This window comes from Pan paniscus, chromosome 11 (genome assembly GCF_029289425.2).
Source record: "Pan paniscus chromosome 11, NHGRI_mPanPan1-v2.0_pri, whole genome shotgun sequence".
NCBI classification, from domain to species: domain Eukaryota; kingdom Metazoa; phylum Chordata; class Mammalia; order Primates; family Hominidae; genus Pan; species Pan paniscus.
The window spans coordinates 90,828,049-90,852,341 of record NC_073260.2 but is presented as its reverse complement, the minus strand read 5'-3'; the positions used below and the strand labels follow the sequence as shown (position 1 = coordinate 90,852,341).

The window sequence follows — 24,293 nt, the reverse complement described above, 5'->3', positions numbered from 1 at the left end:
GGCTCCAGAGTTGTTCGTTTCTTGTGGTGGGTTCCTGGTCTGGCTGGCTTCAGGAGTGAAGCTGCAAACCTTCACCATGAGTGTTACAGCTCATAAAGGTAGCGTGGACCTAAAAAGTGAGCAACAGCAAGAGTTATTGCAAAGGGCGAAAGAACAAATCCTCCACAAGGTGGGAGGGAACCCGAACAGGAAAGCTGGCGCCGATGGCCAGCCTTTATTCCCTTATTGGCCCCGCCTGCATCCTGCTGATTGGTCCATTTTACAGAGCGCTGATTGGTCCATTTTACAGAGTGCTGATTGGTCCATTTTACAGAGTGCTGATTGGTCCGTTTTTACAGAGTGCTGATTGGTGTGTTTACAAAATTTTAGCTAGACCCAGAGCGCTGATTGATGCTTTTACAATCCTTTAGCTAGACAGAAAAGTTCTCCAAGTCCCCACCAATTAGCTGGACACAGAGCACTGATTGGTGCATTTTTACAGAGTGCTGATTGGTGTGTTTACAAACCTTTAGCTAGACACAGAGCACTGATTGATGCTTTTACAATCCTTTAGCTAGACAGAAAAGTTCTCCAAGTCCCCATCAGACCCAGAAGCCCAGCCGGCTTCACCTCTCAGTAGCTTACAGAAGAGGACCCTGCTGCCACAGCACAATACCACAAAGAAAGTCATGCGCTCCTCAGCAGGAAGCCGCCTTCTCCGGGACAGGGACTTTGTTTCCTTCTCAGCTCTATTGCCAGCACCTAGAACTGTGCCCACCTGTCAGATCTGTTATCAGATGGGAACATGGCAGATTTGTTGAATGAATGAAGGAATGAATGAACTATGTGACACTCAAACTTAGCCACCAAATTTAAACTAGAAAAACTGGGTTGTGGTCCCTGATGGACCGTTGGTGCCTTCTTCCTTTGCTGGACGGTGATCCGTGGCTGTTTCTCCGGTGTGTTCGCAGTGGTTGCCTGGCTTGGTAACAAACACTCTTCGGAGCCACAGCCTGTGCTCGGGGTCCTCGCCGCCTCCCAGGCCCTGCGATCTCTTTGCATCCCAGGAGGTCCCGGTTGGTTGCAGTCCTCCTGGGTGACTCAGGAACCAGCCTCTCCTGAAGCACACAGCCTAGGGAGTTTCCGGGGCCAGAGACATCTCCAAGGGAAGGTCAAGGGCCTGGAGGATGTGCGGACCTGACGACAGATGCCCCGCACGCTGGCCGAGACCGGGAAGGGCGGTCAAGTGTGGAAAGGGGCTGGCGGCTGCCAGGCCTGGCGGAGTGGAGCGGGGCGGGGCGCAGCGGGGCGGGGCGGGGCGGGCCTGGAGCTGCACCCGCTTCTGGGTGGACGCACTTGGCGCGCTGCGCGGGATGCAGACGGCTGCGAGGCGCTGGGCACAGGTCAGACGTCAGTACCCGCAGGGGGCTTGAACCTGGAGGAGGGCTCGAAGGGAGAGGGAGCCCCGCCAAGGAACGGGGCTGTAATGGAGAGGGGGTTCCGACTCGCATGGGACCTGCGGGGGAGGGTACGCGGACAGGGAGGGGATACCGACTGGGAGGGGCTCTGGGACAGGGATGGAGGCTCCGCTAGGGGAGGACGGGAGGGGATGGAGGGCCCTGGTGTCGCGGAAGCCCACCTGGGGCCCCCTCCGGGCTGCGGCACCGATGCGCACACTACTCCCACCGCCCCCGAGTGCCTATGTCCGGCTGGCCGCGGCCCTGGAATGAATATTGCTCAGTCCCCCGCGAGTCAGGTCTGCCGCGTTGCCGGGTGAGGGGAAGGTGTGAAGCCCCGGGCCTCCGTCTGCCCCGTGAGTCCGGGGACGCGCGCCCCCAGGGATGCCACCTGGCCCCTGAGCTGTGTCCAGTCACAGCTCACATAGCTCTGGGCACTGGTACCCCGACTGCCTTTCCTTGTTAGCTGCGATACACAAATACATGAGCCAGATCCTTTCCTGAGGCCAGGAAGCCTGGAATCTAATAACACTGGGCGGTGGATAAAGTCCCCCGATACAGGGCTTAGCTTCCGTTAATGGAGCCATGGATGGAAGCGGATGTCAGGCGCAGTGGGGGAGAAATTTGCGGGGGTGGCCCTGTCTAGGGCCAGAGAAACAACCTCTGAAGCTTAGATCCAGCCCTAGAGGGAAGAAAGATGTGAGTTTCAGCCAGGGAAACGGAGCACTTTAAGAAATAGAAACCCTTTCAAAATTTGAGGGCAGGTAGCTCTCCTAAAAGTTGCAGAAATGGCCACTTCTTTCACGTTCTCTTCGACTGCTTTCTGCCGTGTCTGCCGTTTTCCTCCTCCCTCACCTTTTTGTCTCCTAGGGTGGCATAGCCTTCCAAACAGACCTGCCAACGGCATTTTACCTGCAATTTTACACTCATTTTATAGAAAGGATGGCTTATTGTTCACGAGAAACGTGTACTGTTTTTAACCAGATGTGTTATATTTTCAGTATAACCTGGGTGTTGTGCAGTGGGAAATTACGGAAAGAATCAGGACACGTGGTTAGGTAGGGGCCCAGTGGCGTCAGACTTAGCTCTTCGTGACTGCGAACTTCTTGGTTTAATAAGGATATTGGCTCCCTCTGTTCCTGGGGTTTCTGGGAAAAGATATGGAACTGAAATGAAGGTTTCATTGAATATGGCCCACTGATTTTACAAGCAGAGGTGCCTGAGATAAGCAAAAGGTGAGGCATGACCTCTGGCTGTGCATTATTTGTTCTGATATTACAGGAGCCAAGCATTCCATTTCCTTCTTTTTAAAGAGCTTTGATTTCCTCTCACATCTTCATGAAGATGGAAACAGTGCCCCCACTTACTTATCTTCAGGCCACACCTGTTCCCATTTATTCCGTGAGTTCCTCCCGCACCCTTCTGGTTGATGTTGGTTGTGATGGCCGAGGCGAAGTTATTGAATCTCACATTTGGCACCAGTTGTTTCTGTTTCTCATCTCCCCCCTACCTTCAGTTAAACATCAGCTGCTATACTTAGCTGTTCAAAGTACAGATGTTAACTGTGTTGGGTGTGATCAAAAGATTCTCTTTTCCTCAAATGTAAAATGGGTGAGGACAGTTTCACCACACAGAGTCACTCCCCTAGCCAAAGTCCTTGCTATTGCAAAACATTTTATTGTAAGAGAATTAAAGTCACTAGTGTGTCAACTAGTGGTACTTATAGACACATTCCATATTTGTTTCTGTAGACAGATCATAAGACAAACACTAGATTATTCCCAGTATGAGACCATACTGAATATGAACAATTAGAGGCCACAGGTGAGTGCTGTCCTCCTCACACTTTCTTTGAACTCTTAAGCTTCTACCCTTTTAACCAGCCAGCCCTCTCCCCGAAACCTTCACTGAGGCTAGAAACAAACACAAAGAGACTATCTGAATTTTAGCGAATTTTATCTCTCTTTTCTGTTCTTTTGTGTACAAATTAAATGACCACAAACTACACCGCTGGAGGAAAAAGGAAAGCTAAAGGGTCTATCAGCCTTCTGTATGTGATGCAGAGTTCAACTGAATATAGCAAGGTACACACCCGCATTCTCCTTGCCAGGACTTAGATATCATAAGCCATTATCTTGCTGGTTGTTGAAATCATAATGGGGCTTTATAGAGCACAAGGCGATGTTTGTAAACAGCACTGTTCAGGCAAGATTAGAATCCGTATTTCAAAAATGAGGAGATGGAAACAGAGATATTGTGTATGTGGTCCAGGGTTAGCCAGTAATTAAATGGCAGAGCCGGAACTCAAACCAGCATTCCTTCCAGAATACCACAGCTGCCTCTGGAGTGGTTTTTGTTGTTCTTGCTGAATTTTGTGATGGAAGGTTGTGATTTGTTTTTCCTGAACACTTAATATGTTTTCTGACTTGAACTGTCAGAATCTAAATTTAGAAACTCTCGTTTGGTATATTTCATTCCCATCTTTGTTCCATATAATTACAAAAATATCTTAGAGCTGGGTATAACCTTAAAGACTGTCAAGTCCAATGTTGTGGTTTTTCAAAGAAAAAAACCGGATTTAAGAAAAATAAAGCAAGTACCTCATGTTGCTTCCCCAAATCTACTTCATTGGAGAATTACAGCTAAAAACAATGTTCAGATTATTGCTCCTTCTGTCATGTGGTCCCTTGAGAATTTGCCAAATGTATAAATCCAGTGACTTATTTCGATGTACTCTTTTGGTTTGAGGTCTGTGACAGCAAACATAACCTCCCTGAATCCTGGCCTGAAATGCCTATGTACCTTCTGTTCTAACTATAGCCGTTATTATAGTGGCTAAAGTTCTAACTTCTGTTCTAACTGTTCTCCTGGTTCCATGACAAACAGAGCTTTACTTGTCTTATTCCTAGCACAGTGCCCATAGCAGGCATACATAAAATGTGGTCAATATGTCAGATAAACATCTGAAAAAGTGTGAGATGTCATTAGAAGTTCATTCAGCTACAAGAACAGAAAACCCTACTACAGCGGCTTAAACAAGTAAGGAGTTTGTTTTTCTCAGAGAAGGAGAAGTCTGGAGGTGAGAAGGCTGGGGCTGGGAAAGGGGTTCCGATATGAACTCATCTAAGACAGGCTCCTTGTGTCTTCCCGCACCACCCTCCTTAGCATGGAGCTCTCATCCTCACTTCCCCAAGTTGCAGCAGAAAGACGGGCAGAGGCATGCTCCAGAAGAGTCGTGTCTTGTCTTTTTTTTCTTTTCTCTCTTCTTTTCTTTTCTTTTCTCTCTCTGTCTCTCTCTCATCTCTTTCTTTCTTTTGAGACGGAGTCTCGCTCAGTGGCACAATCTCAGCTCACTGCAACCTCTGCTTCCCAGGTTCAAGTGATTCTCTTGCCTCAGCCTCCGAGTAGCTGGGATTACAGGTGTGCACCACCATGCCCAGCTAATTTTTGTATTTTTAGTAGAGACGGGGTTTCACCATGTTGGTCAGGCTGGTCTTGAACTCCTGACCTTGTGATCTGCCCCACTCGGCCTCCCAAAGTGCTGGGATTACAGATGTGAGCCACCACGCCTGGCTTATCCTTCTTTATAACAAATAATAATAATAATAGCTTTTCTGGTAGCCCACCCCAAAAGACTTCTTACATGTCAGTGGCCAGAACCATATCACATACACACTGTTAACAGTGAGGGAACCTGAGAGAATCTAGTGTTTTAGACAGACACGTTGCCAATACATCAAAATAAGAATTTTGGGCCAGGCATAGTGGCTCACGCCTGTAATTCTAGCACTTTGGGAGGTCAAGGCGGGTGGATCACCTGAGGTCAGGAGTTCAAGACCAGCCTGGCCAACATGGTGAAACCCCATCTCTACTAAAAACACAAAAAATCAGCCAGGCGTGCTAGCAGGCGCCTGTAGTCCCAGCTACTCAGGAGGCTGAGGCAGGAGAATCGCTTGAACCCAGGAAGCAGGGGTTGCAGTGAGCCGAGATCATGCCACTTGCACTCCAGCCTGGACAACAAGAGCAAAACTCCATCTCAAAAAATAATAATAATAACAAAATAGGAATTTTGTTAATAAGGCAGGGGGGAGAATGAACATTGGGTAGGCAGCTAGCAGCATCTGCCGTAGTGTGTTTTATGAGTCATAGATCCTGTCTCTAAATAGGTTGTTATTTGTTTTGGTTTTTTGTTTGTTTTACTAAAAAGCAATGGGTAATGCAGTGGGTCTAGAGGAACTTTTTTAAATGGTAGAGTGCAAGGACCACTCTGAGAACTGCTGATTACGTAGGTCTGGGCTGGGTCTATAAATCTCCATTATGGACTGGCACGCCAAGTCATCTGAGGGCAGGTGGTTGCGGGAATACATTTTGAGAAACACCGAATGTCGGGTAGTTTAGCAGAAGTGCCTTTATTTTATTTCCGTTAGCTTTTTGCCTCACTCCTCTTGAGGATATTACTTTATTTTTTAATTTTCTACTTTGGTCAACATAAATCAATGTATAGTCTTAGAAGTCGTTCGTTGTAGAAGGTTTTTACTGAGTTTATACTGAGTATAGAACCCTAGTGGCAATTACTTTCAATGCTTTGGGTTGTGTTTTTCTGATATTACCAGATCCTAAATAGCATGCAAATACGGGCCATTTCTTCTTCTCTTTTCCAGTTCTGGGTAACATCTATTGACATCCTACCAAGAAGGATGAGGGTTTGCTCCTTTACACCCCCACCCTCCCTCTCACCTTCACATCCCTTTCTTTTAAGTTCCCAATATGGTTATATCCTAAATTTTTGATATGTCAATGTTTGGTGTGTATATTATTCCCAACTAAGGCACATGATACACCATGATCTTTACATTCCCTTCTTGACCAGTCTTTCCCCCCACCCCATGGAATGGGGTGTAGGAATTGCTACATTTTCTTTAGTTGTTTGTTTGAGAACTCATCTCCAAGAACTCATTTCCTGGAGCCAAGGAAACTCATGGGGGCCCTCTGAGTGCTACTAATTGCATGGAGCTGTTGAGTGGGGAGGAAAAGCCAGGCTGCCATCAAGAAGCATTTGGGGTAAATTTTCTAAGCACATCTGAAAAGACAGAGTCTAGAACCTCCACGGTCCCTGTCTGTTGTGATTTATTTTCTCATTCTAAATACATACATACATACGCACTTTTTTTTTCTGTCTAGGCCATCTCTTGTGGAATACATATGTACTTTCATACCCAATTATGTACAGTTTTTGTAATTTTACGCCTTTTTCTTAAAGAAGGCTCCCAAAAGTGTCTAAGATTCAGGCCCCATAAGACGCGGTTGCTTTTTGAGCTTGTGCCCATTTAAGATGTCACTTTTCTTCCTTCACACTTGATTGCTGGTTTGGCTGGGTATGGGATATTAATCAGAAATCATTTCCTGTCCGAATTTTGAAAACATTTCTCTATTTTATTCTATTTTCTTACGGTGCTGTTGAGAAGCTGATGCCATTCTAATTCCTGATCCCTTGTATTTTGTTTTAATCTCTGGGCATTTGTAGGGTTTTCTTTGTTGTTCATATTCTGATATTTCATGATGCTGTTATTTAATGTTGGGGTGGGGTTTTTTGGCAGGGAGATACAGGGAGGTATCAGTCACTGTCCTAGGTATTTTATAGGTCTTTTCAATCCAAAAATTACATTCTTCGGTTCTGAGTGGTTTTCTTCTGTTATATAATTTTCTCGTTCTTTCTTTCTGAAACTTAAATTACTTAGACTGAATCTGCAAATGGGATCTCTTGGATTTGTCTTGTGATTTTATCTTTTTTATTTAAAAAAAATCCCATGTTTTTTAGTTCTAATAAATCTTCCAACACTGCTATTAAATGTCTACATTCTACCATTACATTTTTAATTATCAGGAGCTTTTATTGGCGAGAGGTGTGGTCTTCTAAATGGTTTTTACCGTATCCTGTTCTCATTTCATGAATGCAGTATCTTCTCTTATTTCTCTGAGAATATTAACTCAGTACTTTTTCTACATTTTAAAAGTTTTCTTCAGCTACCTACAATGTCTGTGTCTATTTTCAAAGTGACTTTTAATGTTGCTTTTGGCCTGCCTTTCATGTTGGAAGTTTTATACATGTTTAGGGATGCTGTGCGTCATCTGTGAGCATGGTTTGTAAGTTGGCTGGCTTCACTGTAGGGTGGTTAGGCAGAGAAAGCCTTCTTGATGGCTTATCGTCTGTCTCTAGTGCTTTCTAGTACATATAATGGGTTTCTCTGTAGAAAGATCTCATTTCTAGCCATTTATTCCTGTTTGAGAAAAGTCACATAATAACTTAGATGTATGTATTATGTCATCTGCTTAACAGCAGAGGTTCTTGTTGTAAGGTGGATAGGTGGAGGTCTAGGATTCAAAATGGGAAATGTGTCCTTGACTCGGCCTCCACTTTGAAGTTGCTGATGTTCTCCACGTTTTCTTTTCTATTGAAAAAGCTCTGAGATACCAGGGAATGAAAACTCTTTGAATACATGTACAACTAATTTACTTTTTGATAACCATTTGCAAAATATCGATTATATTGGGAAAACATTTTTCTAATACCTCTAGAATTTGGGACAGAATTTCTGCCCTTGAAGGTCACCCTCCAAATCCATGCAATTTTTCCCTTGTACAGCCCCACGGTGATCATCAAAACTTGGAGCAGATTCATCTTTTTTTTTTTTTTTTCCCCTGGGAAAGGTTTAGATCACGTGAAGGGAACAGATACTACGTTTGATAGGAATGGTTCCTGCTTTAGCTTCCTAAGGCCTCTCACTTGGAAAGCCTGCCCATTAGACCCTGGATTTTTTGCTGTTAGCTTTTCCTTCTTAGGCGACTTCAACAAAGACTGCAAACCCCCTGACAGCACGGGCCCAGGCTTGTCACCTCTGCAACTCCATCACCCAGAACAGTGCCTTATGTATAATAGGCACTTGATAAATGTTAGTTGACTTAAATTGACCCTATTATCTGTTTTAAACTAGCCCTTCCTACCTGTCCCCTTGCTATTTCCTCTGTTTCTCTTACGTCCTTTTATGTCACCACCTCTTGGATGATGCTACCTCATTCTCAAATCTGATGGTATGGAATAGCTATAAGAAAACAAACTTGAAAGATCTCTAGCTACTAGGACTCTAAGTAGAATTTCCAGGATTCAAAACTCCCATATCACCTTACTAAATATCTAATTATTTCTTAGGTTATCACCAACCACCCTGCATCGAGTCCCTCCTGAGCCACAGTTCAGTTTGGATTATTTTTTTCCTCGTGTTCCATCCCTTGACTGTAGTGCCCTTCCCTTCCTTCCAGTGTCTTTGATCGGCCTCTACTTTGATCCAGAGCTTCTCTTTGATCTGTTCTAATGGTCATTTTTCTGCCTCCTCCCCTACATTGATCTACAATCTGGCATATTTTATACATTATACAAAGCACATTGTTGTGCTGATTTCAGAATACCTACCTGTCAATCAGACAGACATCTTTTCAAACCTAACTCAGACCCATGATGAAAGTCTCTCTCTTCTGGCCATTACTGAGACAGCTCCTGCTCTGGTCTCACTGGGGCTGTTTATTTCTCTGTGGGAGGCTTTAGAACAGTAACTAAACTACAGTGCAAAACAGTGATCTGTAGATTAGTGTTTCTTAATCATCAGCACTAACAATAGAATCTAAACTCCCAGGGACCTGGAGACTTGGCTGAGAACAGCCTGACATAAGTGCAGTCTCTCTTAATACTAAAAAAGTTATGCTACCCCAAAATATGTCTGTATCTGTTTTCAAATGAAAATCATTTTTCCAGAATCTTCAGGTGAAATTGATACTCCAGGATTATGTTCATCTTGTGATTTCAGATATCATCTAGGGGGAGAGGATTCGCACATATGCTAGTCTGTGAGACACAGTAGTAGAAATCAAAGGACTTACCTAGCTCTAAGAATTGTACGAAAATAGTGATGGTACCAACAATTTTACCAATGGCTAGATTTAGGAGATGGTGTTCTCTTGATTCAAGATTAAGGCTAAGCTCATCAGTTCAGTTCAGTTTAAGAACTATTATTATATATCAAGCTTGTGCTAGTTTATGATGGAGATGATAAGGTCTCTGCTCTTGAAGATTCTGTAGACTAATGGGCAAGACATATGTCACTATATAATTTTAATATAACATGGTAAGTGATAAAAATCATGGTATGTATAAGGTCCTTTGAAAACACACAGGTGGGGCACTTAGCCCAGCCTGGAGACTCACAGAGGCTTCCTGCAGGAGATAAGGCCTAAAAACGGAAACCAAGTCAGAGGAATGAAAAGGACATGCAATTTAGAGGGGACAACATCAGCAAAGGGGACACTGTCAGGTTCACGGTGGGAAGAATTGGGAGGTGACGCTGGAGAGGAGCCACATTCAGATATACACAATGCAAGGGGATGTGGACCCCTCCACAGGCTGCTGGTTAGCCAATGGAACATTTTCCATCCTCCAGTAGGGTAGTCAGATATACACGGAAGGTGGATGATGGGCTGCGGGGTGGAAGAAGAATTCATGGACAGCAGGACTAGAGGCCTCGCAGTGTTTAGGAAAAAGACAATGAGAGCCCAAATGAGATCATTGCTGCAGGCACAGAAGGGAAAGACAAAATACCAGGATACTTGGGGAAGCAAATTTAGCAGAATTTTGGTGTCTTTGGGGGCAATGGTGAGGGGAGAAGAGTCCAGAATGACTCCCAGGATTCTGGCTTTCTGGGTGACTGGACGTTAAGCCATCACCCAAGTTTGGGATATGAGAAGAGAAGCCGATTTGGTGGGGAAAAAAAGATGGTGAATTCAGTCTTGGACATACTGACTTGAGGTGTCTAAGAAACATCTGTATGTTTATGTGCATGTCTGTCTATTCAGCAGGTTGTTGGATCTATGAGTCTGAGACTTAGAGACAAGGTCAGAGCTAGAGATGAAGTTGTGGGAGTCACCACTGTGCAAGTGGTGATTAATCCATGGGTGTGCATGAGAGTTCTTGCAAGGGGAAGAGGAAACGGAAGTAAGGGCTTATGCAAGGAGGATTGTTGAGTAAAGTGGAAGGCCCAGCCTCTGCCTGCTCACTAATGTCAGTGCTGAACAAGCCCACTGGCAGTGGATGCTGAGGGAAGGAAGGAAGGAGTCTGTCTGTAAGCTTGAGCACTTTTTCTAAGAGGTGGAGAAGGCAGAGAGCCCAAGCCTTGAAGAAATGTTCCTTAGTGGCCTGGCATCTCGGAAATTTGACTCCATGACTTTGGAGTGATCTTTCCATTATTTTCCTTGAGCACCCAGAAAGAGAATTCTGAACTAAATGTATTCTTTCACATGGCTGAGTTAAGGATAGTGTTAATTACTGAAATATATGTAAGGTTTTTTTTTTTTTTTGGTTGTTTGAAAACTAAGCCCACCTTTGAAGTCCAGAGATGTCCTTTCACTCTAATGTATGCTGAGGTGGCAACTGGTAACTGCTTCTTTGTAGGTAATAGCCATAGCCTTAGTTTCATCCTCCTTTCTCCATGACTAAAACTTGCTCCAACTTCTGCATTTTGTTTTTATGATGTATTAATGAGGAGCAAAGACATAAAGGGGTTTCAGAATTTGGAAGAGCCATGGAGAGTCCCTCTTCCAAACTCCCTATTTAACAAATAAAGAGGCCGGGTGCGGTGGCTCACGCCTGTAATCCCAGCACTTTGGGAGGCCGAGGCTGGCGGATCATGAGGTCAGGAGATCGAGACCATCCTGGCTAACACAGTGAAACCCCATCTCTACTAAAAATACAAAAAATTAGCTGGGTGTGATGGCGGGCGTCTATAGTCCCAGTTACTCAGGAGGTTGAGGCCAGAGAATGCCGTGAACCCAGAAGGTGGAGGTTGCAGTGAGCCGAGATCATGCCACTGCACTCCAGTCTGGGGGACACAGCAAGACTCTGTCACAAAAAAAAAAAAAAAAAAAAAAATTAGGACCCTGAGAGGCAATGTGTCTTGTTCAAGGTCACAGAGTAAATTCCTAGCAGCATTCAGGCTGGGACCCAGGTATTCTGACTCAGTGGCCAGTGTTCTTGTTAGATAGTGAGAAAATAGAATTTAGTCCAATTTGTTTTTCAACCTCGAATTCAGGATCCAGCAAAACTGCCTAATTTTCATGACAGTTTGAAGAAAGGCCCAGATCAAATGCCTCCCCCTCTGTGAGGCCTACCCAGTTTCTCAGGTGAGAGTTACCCACTTTGTGTGCTATGTGCTAGGCCTGCTACCAGTACGTCCCAGGACAATCAGTCTTTCACAAGTATTGTCATGTGGCACTTAACAACAGGGACATGTTCTGAGAAATGGGTTGTTAGGCGATTTTGTTGTGTGGACATCCTAGAGTTTACTTATACAAACCCAAATGGCATAGCCTACTACACATCTAGGCTATGCGGTGTATACTGTCAGTACTGAGCATACGCACTGTTAGCAGATGCTGAAGGGAGTCTGTAGGCGCGAGCACTTTTTCCAAGAATTGACTTCAAACCTGTACAGCACGTTACTGTACCGCACACTGTAGGCAGTTATAGCACAGTGGTAAGTATGTGTGTATCTAAACATGGAAAACATGCATTAAACATACGGTATTATGGCCAGGCGCAGTGGCTTACACCTGTAATCCCAGCACTTTGGGAGGTGGAGGCAGGCAGATCGTGTGAGGTTGGGAGTTCGAGACCAGCCTGACCAACATGGAGAAACCCTGCCTCTACTAAAATTACAAAATTAGCCAGGCGTGGTGGTGCATGCCTGTAATCCCAGCTACTGGGGAGGCTGAGACAGGAGAATAGCTTGAACCCGGAAGGTGGAGGTTGCCATGAGCTGAGATCACGCCATTGCACTCTAGCCTGGGCAACAAGAGCGAAACTCCGCCTCAAAAATAAAATAAAATAAAATAATTAGCCAAGCGTGGTGGTGCACACCTGTAGTCCCAGCTACTCAGGAAGCTGAGGCAGGAGAATCACTTGAACCCTGGGGACGGAGGTTGCAGTGAGTTGAGATCGTGCCACTGCACTCCAGCCTGGGTGACAGAGTGAGACCTTGTCTCAAAAAAAAGAAAAAAAAAAAGGTATTATAATCTTATGGGGCCACTATCATACATGCCGTCTGTTATTAACCAAAATGGCATTATGCGGCACCTGACTGTATACAGCTCTCTACTAGATTATAAACTCCTTGCAGATAAAACTATTCATTTTATCATTATCCATTATATTATTTCCTTAGCACCCAGAAGAATCCTGTATTTAATTGGCTCATATGGAAAATTTTAGAAAGAGAGAGACATCGGGGCTCAGACTATCTTCTGATCAGGAACCAAAATGAGCTGGGAGGTAACAGAGTTCTTTTTCATAGTAATTGTGTTCCATATCATGGTGAAATCGTGCCAGAACAAGCTTCAGACTCTTTCTGGTCTTACTCCTTCTGACCGTGCTGTTCCAAAGAACTTCCCATACAGGAAATAACAATGATGGCAGTAGCTGTCAAATTCTAAAGACGGGGATAGACTCTGGATCTCCTCAGGCCCCTGAGCCCACTGTAGAGCAGGGACGTGACTTAACTGAAGTTCAGGACTGCGGCCACAGTCACATCCACCTGTGAGCAATGGAGGACTTTCAACACAGAACCCTCTGCATCCCCTGCATTCTGTTACTAAGCAGCTCATAGAACACGAAGAGGTATTAACCTTGTTATTTGCAGAGTTACAAAAAGCTGAGTCAGGTATTCCAAAGCAAACCCAGACCAGAAGCCACCTGAGAGTTCGTGCTGGCAAGGACAGATTCAGAATGTACAAAAACGATGAAAATAATATTCTATGATCACCCTATAACCTACTTCCTTACTGACCAAACACATGTCTCATTCCCATTAAAAAGTTATGCTCAGCCACTGCCCTCTCTAGGATTATGTGATGTTAAACAGTAATTCTGCCCATTTAGGGTCAGCTACTCAAAAGCAAAGAACAGCAACTTTAGGTCAAAATATATTCTTCCAGGAGAGAAGCCCAAGTCTCTCCCCTATTATTGCGGGAATAGTGTACGAGCACCAGACTAGAGAGGAAGCTAACACTTATTAAACATGTATTCTAGTCAGCTGCTAGACATTTTCAGGTAAGCCTCACAGGATCCCTCCAAGGTGGTATTAATGTCCCTGTTTTAGAAGGAGGAGTACTGAGATTCAGAGACATTAGAGAACTTGTCCAAGGTCTTACCAGTAAAAGTGGCAAAACCAGGATTGAACTTAGGTCTGACACTACATAGTTCATATTCTATTATGTGACTATATTCCTCCTTAAAGGAAAATTTAGGAATTCGGTTTCCTTTAGGAAGATGTAGGAAATAGAATGTACTGAAACTAAGATAACAGTTGACTTAAGTCTTTTCTAACTCAGCCTTCCTAAGGCCCATGTGTGAGCTGGTTTCTATCCTTTCCCTGAGACTCTTGGGCACATAGGACCATAATGTCTGTTTGATTTTACTTTTAAGTATATTCTTTTGGTCAGTCCCAGTCTAACAAAATTTTAAGATTTAATGCATTCTATCCATGCAAGAGAATTACATGTGGTTTTGCTTGCTAAAGAAGGTGGAAATGATATAGGGTAAAGAGAGTAAGTGACATTATCTAGTTCACTCCCACCATATGGACGATTGGCTGCAACTGCCTCTCAGCCTTTGCATGTGTTATTTGCTCTGACTAGAACTCTGCCCACACTACCTGACTAATGCCTGTGTGTTTTTCCAGGAAGCTTTCATGACACTACCCTCTATAATCTTTCTCCTATTTCCTCCAGGCTGAATAAGAATCTTCCCTTTGTTTTCATTGTTATGAGTGTTGTCTGTATACTCTAGTAAATTATTTTTATGTGAATCATAATAGTTTAATTAATCAGTCTTCTGATTCACAGTTTGAGCTGGCTATAGGCAAGGTCCTTCTGTAAAGAGTTGATGAAATCTACTTTTAAGAGTAGAAGGATAGACAAGATGCCAAGACAATTCAATAGGGAAAAAGAATAGTCTTATTAACAAATGGCTGGGACACTTGGATATTCACATGTGAAAGAATAAAGTTGGATTCCTACCTCACACCATATACAAAAGTTAAGTCAAAATAGATCAGAGGTCAGGTGCAGTGGTTCACACCTGTAATCCCAGCACTTTGGGAAGCCAAGGCTGAATCACCTGAGGTTAGCAGTTCTAGACCAGCCTGGCCAACATGGTGAAACCTTGTCTCTATTAAAAATACAAAATTATCCAGGTGTGGTGGCGCATTCCTGTAATCCCAGCTACTCAGGAGGCTGAGGCGGGAGAATCGCTTGAATGTAGGAGGCGAAGGTTGCAGTGAGCCGAGATTGCACCATTGCACTCCAGCCTGGGAGATGAGCAAAATTCAGTCTCAAAAAATAAATAAATAGATCAGAAACATAAATATAAGAGCTAAAACTACAATTCTTAGAAGAAAACATAGAAGTGGGTTTTCTGACCTTTGGTTAAGCAGTGGTTTCTTGGATATAACGTCAAAAGCACAAACAAAAGAAAAAAACAGATAAATTGGACTTCATCAAAATTACAAGCTTCTGTGCTTCAAGGACAGCATCAAGAAAAGACAACTCACAGAATGGGAGAAAATATTTGCAAATAATATATCTGTTAAGAAACCTGTATCTAGAACAAAGAACTATTACAACTCAATAATATACAAGTAATCCAATTAAAATGGGCAATGTATTTGAGTAGGCATTTCTCCATGTGCCCAATAAGCACATGAAAAGATGCTCAACATCACTAATCATTAGGGAAACAAAACAACAAAATACCACTTCATACCCACTAGAATGGCTAAATGAAAAAAGACATAACAAGTGTTGGCAAAGATGTGAAGAAACTGGAACTCTAACACATTGCTGGTGGGATTGTGAAAGGGTCTAGCCACTTTTGAAAAGTCTGACAGTTTCTCAAAATGTTAAACATAGAGTTACCATCTGACCAAGTATTCCACTCCTAGGTATACAGTCATCACCCTTTATCTGCAGGGGATATGTTCCAAGACCCCCAGTGGATGCTCAAACCATGGATAGTTAGTTCCAAACTTTATATACACTATGTTTTTTCCTAGATGTATATACCTATGATAAAGCTTATATAAATTAGGTATAGTAAGAGATTAACAATAATAGTTGGACTATATTAGAACTATATGTGTACTAGAACAATTACAACAATATACTGCTCACAATTTCATGGATGAAGATTCATTTTTACTGTAGATCTTAGCAACCTCAGCATACTATTTTTTTCTTTCGTTATTAAGAACTTTCATGTTTCCACTTAAACAAAACACTTGACAACTTCTCTTTGGCATATTCAAACTGCCAGCATCGCTACTTTTTCATTTTGGAGCCATTAGGTAAAATAAGGGTTATGTGAACACAAGCACTGTGATACCATGACAGTCAACCTGATAATCCAGACAGCTTACTAAGTGACTAATGGTTATGCTGGAGAAAGCGATGATTCATATCCAGGGTGGGATGGCATGAAATTTCCTTATGCTACTCAGAATGGTGTGCAATTTAAAATTTCTAAATTATTTGTTTCTTGAAGTTTTGATTTAATGGTTTTGGACCACAGTTGACTGCAGGTAACTGAAACTGCAGAAAGCAAATCCATGGATAAGGGGAGACTACTGCATATCCAAGAGAAATGAAAACATCTATACACACAAAAACATGCAGTTGTTCACAGCATCATTATTCATAACAATTCAAACGTCCATCTACTAACAAGTGAATAAATAAAATGTGACACATCCACACAATGGAATATTATTTGGCCATAAAAAGGAATGAAGTAGCCGGGCGTGGTGGCCCACACCTGTAATCCCAGCACTTTGGGGGCCAAGGCAGGCAGATCACGAGGTCACCAGTTCGAGATCAGCCTGGCCAATATGGTGAAACCCCATCTCTACTATAAATATAAAAATTAACCAGGCATACTGGCGAGCGCTTGTAATCCCAACTACTCGGGAGGCTGAGGCAGGAGAATCGCTTGAACCCGGGAGGTAGAGGTTGCAGTGAGCCGAGACCACGCCACGCACTCTAGCCTGGGCAACAGAGCCAGATTCCGTCTCAAAAAAAAAAAAAAAAAAGGAGCCGGGGGCGGTGGCTCACGCCTGTAATCCCAGCACTTTGGGAGGCCGAGGTGGGTGGATCACAAGGTCAGGAAATCAAGACCATCCTGGCTAACACGGTGAAACCCCGTTTCTACTAAAAATACAAAAAATTAGCTGGGCATGGTGGCAGGCGCCTGTAGTCCCAGCTACTCGGGAGGCTGAGGCAGGAGAATGGCGTGAACCGAGGAGGTGGAGCTTGCAGTGAGCAGAGATCGCACCACTGCACTCCAGCCTGGGCGACAGAGCAAGACTCTGTCTCAAATAAATAAATAAAGGAATGAAGTGCTGATACATGCTATACCATGAATGAATCTTGAAAACATTATGCTGAGGGATAGAGTCTGCATCTTGTATGATTTAATTTATATAAACTGTCTAAATTAGGCAAATCCACAGAGACGGAAAGCGTATTACTGATTGCCAGGGGCTGGGGGTGCTGGCGGGAAATGGGAATGACTATCAATGTGTATGGGATTTCTTTGGGGGTTGGTAAAAGCATTTTAAAATTGAATAGTTGTAATTTTATATAAAATTAGATAGCAATAATGGTTGCACAACTGTTAGTAAACCAAAAAATACCAAATTAAACACCTTAAAAGGATAAATTTTATGGTATGTAAATTACATGGTGGATTTTTTTTTCTTTTTAAGTAGAAGAGTAATGGCAATAAAGTACGGAGAACCATCTTAGGGTGACTTTCAGAGCCATCAGGAAAAACTGTCACAGAAATAAAAAGTAAAAAAACTTAGTAAAGTTGTTGAAATAGTTGTAGCTTGTTATACACCTGAGAGTTATTTTTCACAGTGATTTAGTAATTAAATCTATAAAAGGAAATGTGTTAATTGGCCAAGCCTGGTGGCTCACACCTGTAATCCCAGCAATTTGGGAGGCTGAGGCAGGTGGATCACCTGAGGTCAGGAGTTCGAGACCAGCCTGGCCCGACAGAGGGAGACTCTGTCTCAAAAAATAAACAGAAAATGTAAAAAATAAAGGGAAATGTAAGTGTGAATTGATGAATGGATAAATAACATATGGCGTTATGGGCAGAATTTTGTCTCCCCCACCTCCAAGTGTATGTGATGAAGTCCTCACCTCCAGTGCCTCAGAATATGCCTGTGTTTGGAGACAGGGTCTTTAAAGAAGTAATCAAGTTAAAATGAGGTCATTAGGACAGTAATCCAATATGACTGGTATCCTTTAAGAGGAACTTTAGGGCCGGGCGCGGTGACTCACACCCGTAATCCCAGCACTTTGGGAGGCCAAGGCGGGTGGATCACCTGAGCTCAGGAGTTCCAGACCAGCCTGGCCAACATGGTGAAACCCCGTCTCTACTAAAAATACAAAAAATTAGTCAGGCGTGGTTGCAGACACCTGTAATCCCAGCTACTCAGGAGGCTGAGGCAGGAGAATCACTTGAACCCAGGAGGCGGAGGTTGCAGTGAGCCAAGATTGTGCCACTGCACTCCAGCCTGGGCAACAAGAGCGAACCTCTGTCTGAAAAAAAAAGGAACTTTAGACACAGACACACACAGAAAGAAGACCATCTGAAGACACAGGGTGAAGGCGGTCATCTGCAAGCCCAGGAGAGAGGCCTCAGAAGAAACCCATTCTGCCAACGCATTGGTCTCAGACTTCCAGCTTCCAGAACTGTTAGAAGATAAATGGCTGTGGTTTAAGTCCCCCAGTCTGTGGGCCTTTGTTACAGCAGCCCTGGCAACCAGTACAGATTTGGGTACCAAGAAATAGGGTGCTGGTGAGCAGACGTGGCTTTGGAACTAAACAGTGAGTAAGGGCTGGAAGAGTTTGGAGGTGCATGTTGGAAAAGGCCTACATTGCCTTAAAGAGACTGTTGATAGAAATGTGGACATTAGCTGGGCGCTGTGGCTCACGCCTGTAATCCCAGCACTTTGGGAGGCTGAGGCAGGTGGATAACTTGAGGTCAGGAGTTCAAGACCAGCCTGGCCAACATGGTGAAACCCCGTCTCTACTAAAAATACAAAAATTAGCCAGGCGTGGTGGCATGTGCCTGTAATCCCAGCTACTCAGGAGGCTGAGGCAGAAGAATTGCTTGAACCTGAGAGGCAGAGGTTACAGTGAGCTGAGATAGCACCACCGCAGCACTCCAGCCTGGGCAATAGAGCGAGACTCAAAGGAAAAAAAAAAAACAACAACAGAAATGTGGACATTGGAGGTGATTCCAGTGAGGACTGAGAAAGAAAGAACAGAGCTGTAGAGAAAGCACCTATCAGCTGGGCACTGTGGCTCACACCTGTAATCCCAGCACTCTGGGAGGCCAAGACAGGTGGATCACCTGAGGTCAGGAGTTTGAGACCAGCCTGGCCAATATGGTGAAACCCCATCTCTACTAAAATACAAAACTTAGCCAGGTGTGGTGGCATGCACCTATAGTCCCAGCTACTCGGGGAGCTGAGGCAGGATAATTGCTTGAGCCCGGGGGGCAGAGGTTGCAGTGAGCCAAGATCATGCCACTGCACTCCAGCCTGGGTGACAGAGAGAAACTCCGTCTCCACAAAAAATAAAAAGAAAAAAGAAAAAGAAAATGCGTCTATCATCTTAGAGAATACATGTATCATCAGGAACAGCATGTTGGTTGAAATATGAATGTTAAAGGTACTTCTGGTGAGAACTTGGACAGAAATGAGAACATGGTATTAGAAACTAGAAGAAAGATGGACCTTGTTATACAGTGGCAAAGAAATTTGTTGAATTGGATTCTCATGTTTCATGGAAAGCAGAACTTACAAATGATGAACTTGGATATTTAGCTGAGGAGATTTCTAAGCAAAATACTGAAGGTGGCCTGATTTCTTCTTGCTGCTCATAGTAAAATATGAGAGGAGAGAGATAAACTAAAAAAGGAATTTTTAGAAAAAAAGGAACCAAAACTTTTGGAAAACTCTCAGTCTATCCATTCTACAAAAAATGAGAAAGCACATTCTGGAGAAAAGACCAAGGGTGTGGCTGAACCCCCATCTGAAAAGATGGCCAATGTGATGCATGGATACAGTCAACCAACTCAGCAAGTCGGGAACAGAGATGTGGTTTTCCCAGGAACATCTGTGGAGGGCCCTCTTGTCAAATGGCCTCGCCCCCTATGGATTGCATAGGAGGCTAACAAGGTTTTTGAGAATTTATACCAGCAGACATTGCCAGTTTGGACCAAAGGAGACAGAAATAGGAAGAAATGAAGGAAGATTCTCAGACTTCTGGAATTCTGCAGGACCAGCCAGTACAGCGATATGGCTATGATCATGAGTTATCCTTAAAGGAAAGAGAAGAATGACCCTGAAGCTAGTTCAGAGATCTGCCAGGTTGCTACTGCCACCTTGGGCCCAGGGCACACAGATTCAGGGGCAGGACTGGTGCCATTTCCTTGGTTTCAGCAGGCCAGGATGCCCCAGCCCAGGACCAAGGGTTGGGGCCACCATTTAGGGTAGAGGAATCAGGGTGATGGCCCTGGAAGGCAGGGCCACCCTGTGGACCCAGTCAACAGAACACTGAGCTAAAAAGGATTATTCTCAAGCCTTGGAATTGGGCTGGGCGCGGTGGCTCACGCCTGTAATCCCAACACTTTGGGAAGCTGAGGCAGGTGGATCAGGAGTTGGAGACCAGACTGGGCAACATGGTGAAATCCTGTCTCATATAAATAGCCTTGCATGGTGGCTCATGCCTGTAATCCCAGCTACTTGGGAGGCTGAGGCAGGAGAATCACTTGAACCCAGGAGGCAGAGGTTGGAGTGAGCCAAGATTGTGCCACTGCACTCCAGCCTGGGCGACAAGGGTGAAATGAAACTCTGTCTCAAAAAAAAAAAAAAAAAATTGAACGGAATTTGCCCTACCAGGTTCCAGGACAGGAGATCCATGACCACTTTCTTCTTTCCAATGTCCCACTTTTAAACTAGAAATGTCTATGCTCTGCCTGTCCTGTTTGGGAAGCAGATAATTTCTTGTCTGGTCGTAAAGGTTCACAGCTGGAGAAGAATTTTGCCTCAGGATGAACCATACCTCAAATCTCACCCATACCTGGTTTAGACGATACTTACATGAGATTTTGGACTTACAGTTGATGCTGGTCTGGGTTAAGACTTCTGGCACTGTTGGGATGGGGATGAGTGTATTTTGCATATGAGAACGACATGGATTTTCAGGGAGCAGAGGACAGGGTGTTATGGGCTGAGTGTGCTCTCTCCAAATTCAAATGTTGAAGTCTTATCTCCCAGTACCTCAGGATGTGACTCTTTTGAGATAAGATCTTTAAAGAAGTAATTAAATTAAAATGAGATCATTAGGGTGGGGCCCAAATGCAGTATGAGTAATGTCCTCATAAGAACACAGACACACACAAGAGGATGACTATGTGAGGACACTGAGAGAAGATGGCCACCTCCAACCCAAGGAGAGAGGCCTCCAGAACTGAGAATGTAAATGATTGTTTAATCTGCCCAGTGTGTGGTACTGTGTTACCAGCCCTAGCAACCAGTATATGTGGTGTACCCACACAACGAAGTACCATTCAGCCATCAAAAGGACTCAGTGCTGATTCATGCTTACAACATGGAGAAACCTGGGAAATATCGTGCCAACAGAAAGGGCCAGTCACAAAAGGCCACATATTATATAATTCAATTTATGAATTGAAAGGCAAACCTGTAGAAATATAAAATGACTGGTAGCTGCCTGCTGGACACCCTGCAATGCACAGGACAGCCCCACAACAAAGACCCCTGTGGCCCAGAGTATCAGCAATGCCGAGGCTGTGAGATCCTGCTCTCACCCAGGCCTGCTTCCCAAAGCCCTTTAGTCCTGAAGAGAGAAGAGAACAGGCTGCCTTCTTTCTTTGTTATTGAAATCCCACTTACTCCCTCTTAGAGCATGCTCTTCTCCCTTTAAGACCAGCCCTGGCTGGTCTCCACCACATGTAGATGGGGCTGGGGAAGGAGAAGACTGGTGAGAGTGAGGGGTTTCTTTTCCTTTTTTTTTTTTGTTTTGAGATGGAGTCTTGCTCTGTCTCCCAGGCTGGAGTGCTGCAGTGCAGTGGCGCGATCTCAGCTCACTGCAACCTCTGCCTACTGGGTTCAAGAGATTCTCCTGCCTCAGCCTCTTGAGTAGCTGGGATTACAGGTGCCCACCACCACGCCCGGCTGATTTTTGTATTTTTAGTAACAGACAGGGTTTCACTATGTTGGCCAGGCTGGTCTTGAACTCTTGACCTCAGGCAATCCGCCCGCCTCAGCCTCCCAAAGTGCTGGGATTACAGGCATGAGCCACTGCACTGGGTTTTGTTTTTTTCTTTTTTTTTTTTTTGAGACAGGGTCTCTTCTGTTGCCCAGGCTGGAGTGCAGTGACATAATCATGGCTCACTGCAGCCTCAGCCTCCCGAGTAGCTGGGACTACAGGCACGTACCACCACACCCAGCTAATTTTTTTTCTCTTCTTTTCTTTTCTTTTCTTTTTTTTTTTTTTTTTTTTTTTTTTTGGTAGAAATGGAGTTTCACCATGTTATCCAGGCTAGTTTCTTTTTTTTTTTTTTTTTTTGAAACTAAATCTTGCTTTATCACCCAGGCTATAGTGCAGTGGCTCAATCTCAGCTCACTGTAACCTCTGCCTCCTGGGTTCAAGCTATTCTCATGCCTCAGCCTCCCGATTAGCTGGGACTACAGGTGCCCGCCACCATGCCCAGCTCATTTTTGCATTTTTAGTAGAGATGGGGTTTCACCATGTTGGCCAGCCTGGTCTCGAATTCCTGACCTCAGGTGATCCACCCACCTCAGCCTCCCAATGTGCTGGGATTACAGGCGTGAGCCACCGCGCGCAGCCCCCGGGCTAGTCTTAAAGGGAGAAGAACATGCTCTAAGAGGGAGTTAAGTGGGATTTAAATAACAGAAAGAAGGCAGCCTGCTGTCTTCTCCCTTCAGGACTTAAAGGGCTTTGGGAAGCAGGCCTGGGTGAGAGCAGGATCTCACAGGCTCGACATTGCTGATACTCTGGGCCACAAGAGTCTTGGCTGTGGGGCCATCCTGTGCTTTGGAGGATGTTCAGCAGTGTCCCTGGTCTCCACTCAGAGAAGCCAGAGTGCCACCACCAGTCCCCGTTGTGAGCCATTGGACTCAAGAATGACCTAATGGCTTAACCTTGTACTGTGACAGAGCCTGAGTTGCCTGAATTTTAATGATACAAAGAATTTTAATTATACTAATTTTATTTTATTTTAATTTTTTTGTGAGACGGAGTTTCGCTCTTGTCGCTCTTCTTGCTTGTCTCGCCAACATCTCATGAAAAACCTTCTAGGACAGCTGGGATACCTCCAATTCATTCTTTTTAATGGTTATATAGCATCTCATAGTAAAGATAAAATATAATTTATTCATTCAAACACGTGGTTGGAACTTGAGTAGAGGCCCAAGCTCTCTGGGGTATTTGGGATCTATATATTTTGTGTCTGCCGCCACAAACTGGGAGACATTTGCTTTAACTCTCCACCTGTGGGAGCAACGTAATGTTAGAGAGTGCTGGTTGCCAAGCCTAGGCACTCGAGGAGAAAAACAAAATTCACCTTCCCCCTTTTTCTGATCCTTCCATTCATCTGGACATCTCTTCTTTCACCATTTCCTGCTTTCCCCCCTCTAAAATAAGGGAAAATTACTGCTTTATTTTTTTAAAGCACCATATCAAGTTTTACTTTTAACTACAGCCAAATGGCATCAACCATAATTTCTCCTTTCCTTGGCACCATTTCCTCTCTCTTCTTCTGTGCCTCTGCTTCCCTCTGGTTTCCTTGCTCCTCATTCTCCCTTACTCTTGCCTCCATTTTCTCTTTCTGACTCCTTCTATCTTATCTTCTATTTCACTTATCTCAAATGAGAGAGAGAGAGAGAGAGAAGGAAGGAGAGAGGGAGGGAGGGAAGGATCCAGTGATCTCCCTAGATATGAAATAAAAAGGAACAGTTGCCCAAACCTCCAGTCTTCTTGGTTGCCAGCTTGGTTGCTATTTTTAATACTAGGCCATAGCAGCAGATCAGCCAGGGATTTAATAGGGAGATTCTAGAAATGAGAGTCATGGAAGTGTTGAGATGAGGTCTTCACACATCCCTAGCCGACTGAAAAAGCTATGCATCTATGGGGAAGACCTGAGACAGCACAGCAGAAAGTGAAAGGCAAAGTTACTACTTGTCCGAAACATTCAATCCTCCCCTCACACTCCCATCATATCTCATGTGAAATTAAAAAAAGAGGAAATATATTGAAATAAGAAAGTTGGGGAATTTGCCTTTGTGAAAGCACTTATTTTTTTCCTTTGGAGACAGGGTCTCACTCTGTCACCCAGCGGTGGAGTGACATGGAGTGTCAGCGGTGCGATCACGGCTCACTGCAGCCTCAACCTCACAGGCTCAAGCAATCCTCCCATCTCAGCCTCCCGAGTAGCTTGGACTATGGCATGCCCTTCCATGCCCAGCTAATTTATTTTTAGTAGAGACAGGGGTCTCACTATGTTGCCCAGACTGATCTTGAACTCCTGGGCTCAAGCAATCTTCCTACCTCAGCCTTCCAAAGTGCTGGGATTACAGGTGTGAGCCACTGCACCTGGCCTAAAAGCATTATCTGATATTTGTTTTCCTATTTGTAAGTTTG

General features: G+C 44.2%; 1 protein-coding gene across 1 annotated transcript in view; it reads left to right on the top strand.

Moving 5' to 3' along the window:
• The first annotated feature begins 1,151 nt into the window (after positions 1–1,151).
• PRSS3 (serine protease 3) overlaps positions 1,152–24,293 on the top strand; it is a 48,423-nt gene continuing 25,281 nt past the window's right edge. Inside the window, 2 exon segments of the mRNA XM_003829781.5 lie at positions 1,152–1,286; positions 1,289–1,382. Of these exon segments, the coding sequence (XP_003829829.5) occupies positions 1,167–1,286; positions 1,289–1,382 (214 nt within the window). The 5' untranslated portion in view covers positions 1,152–1,166.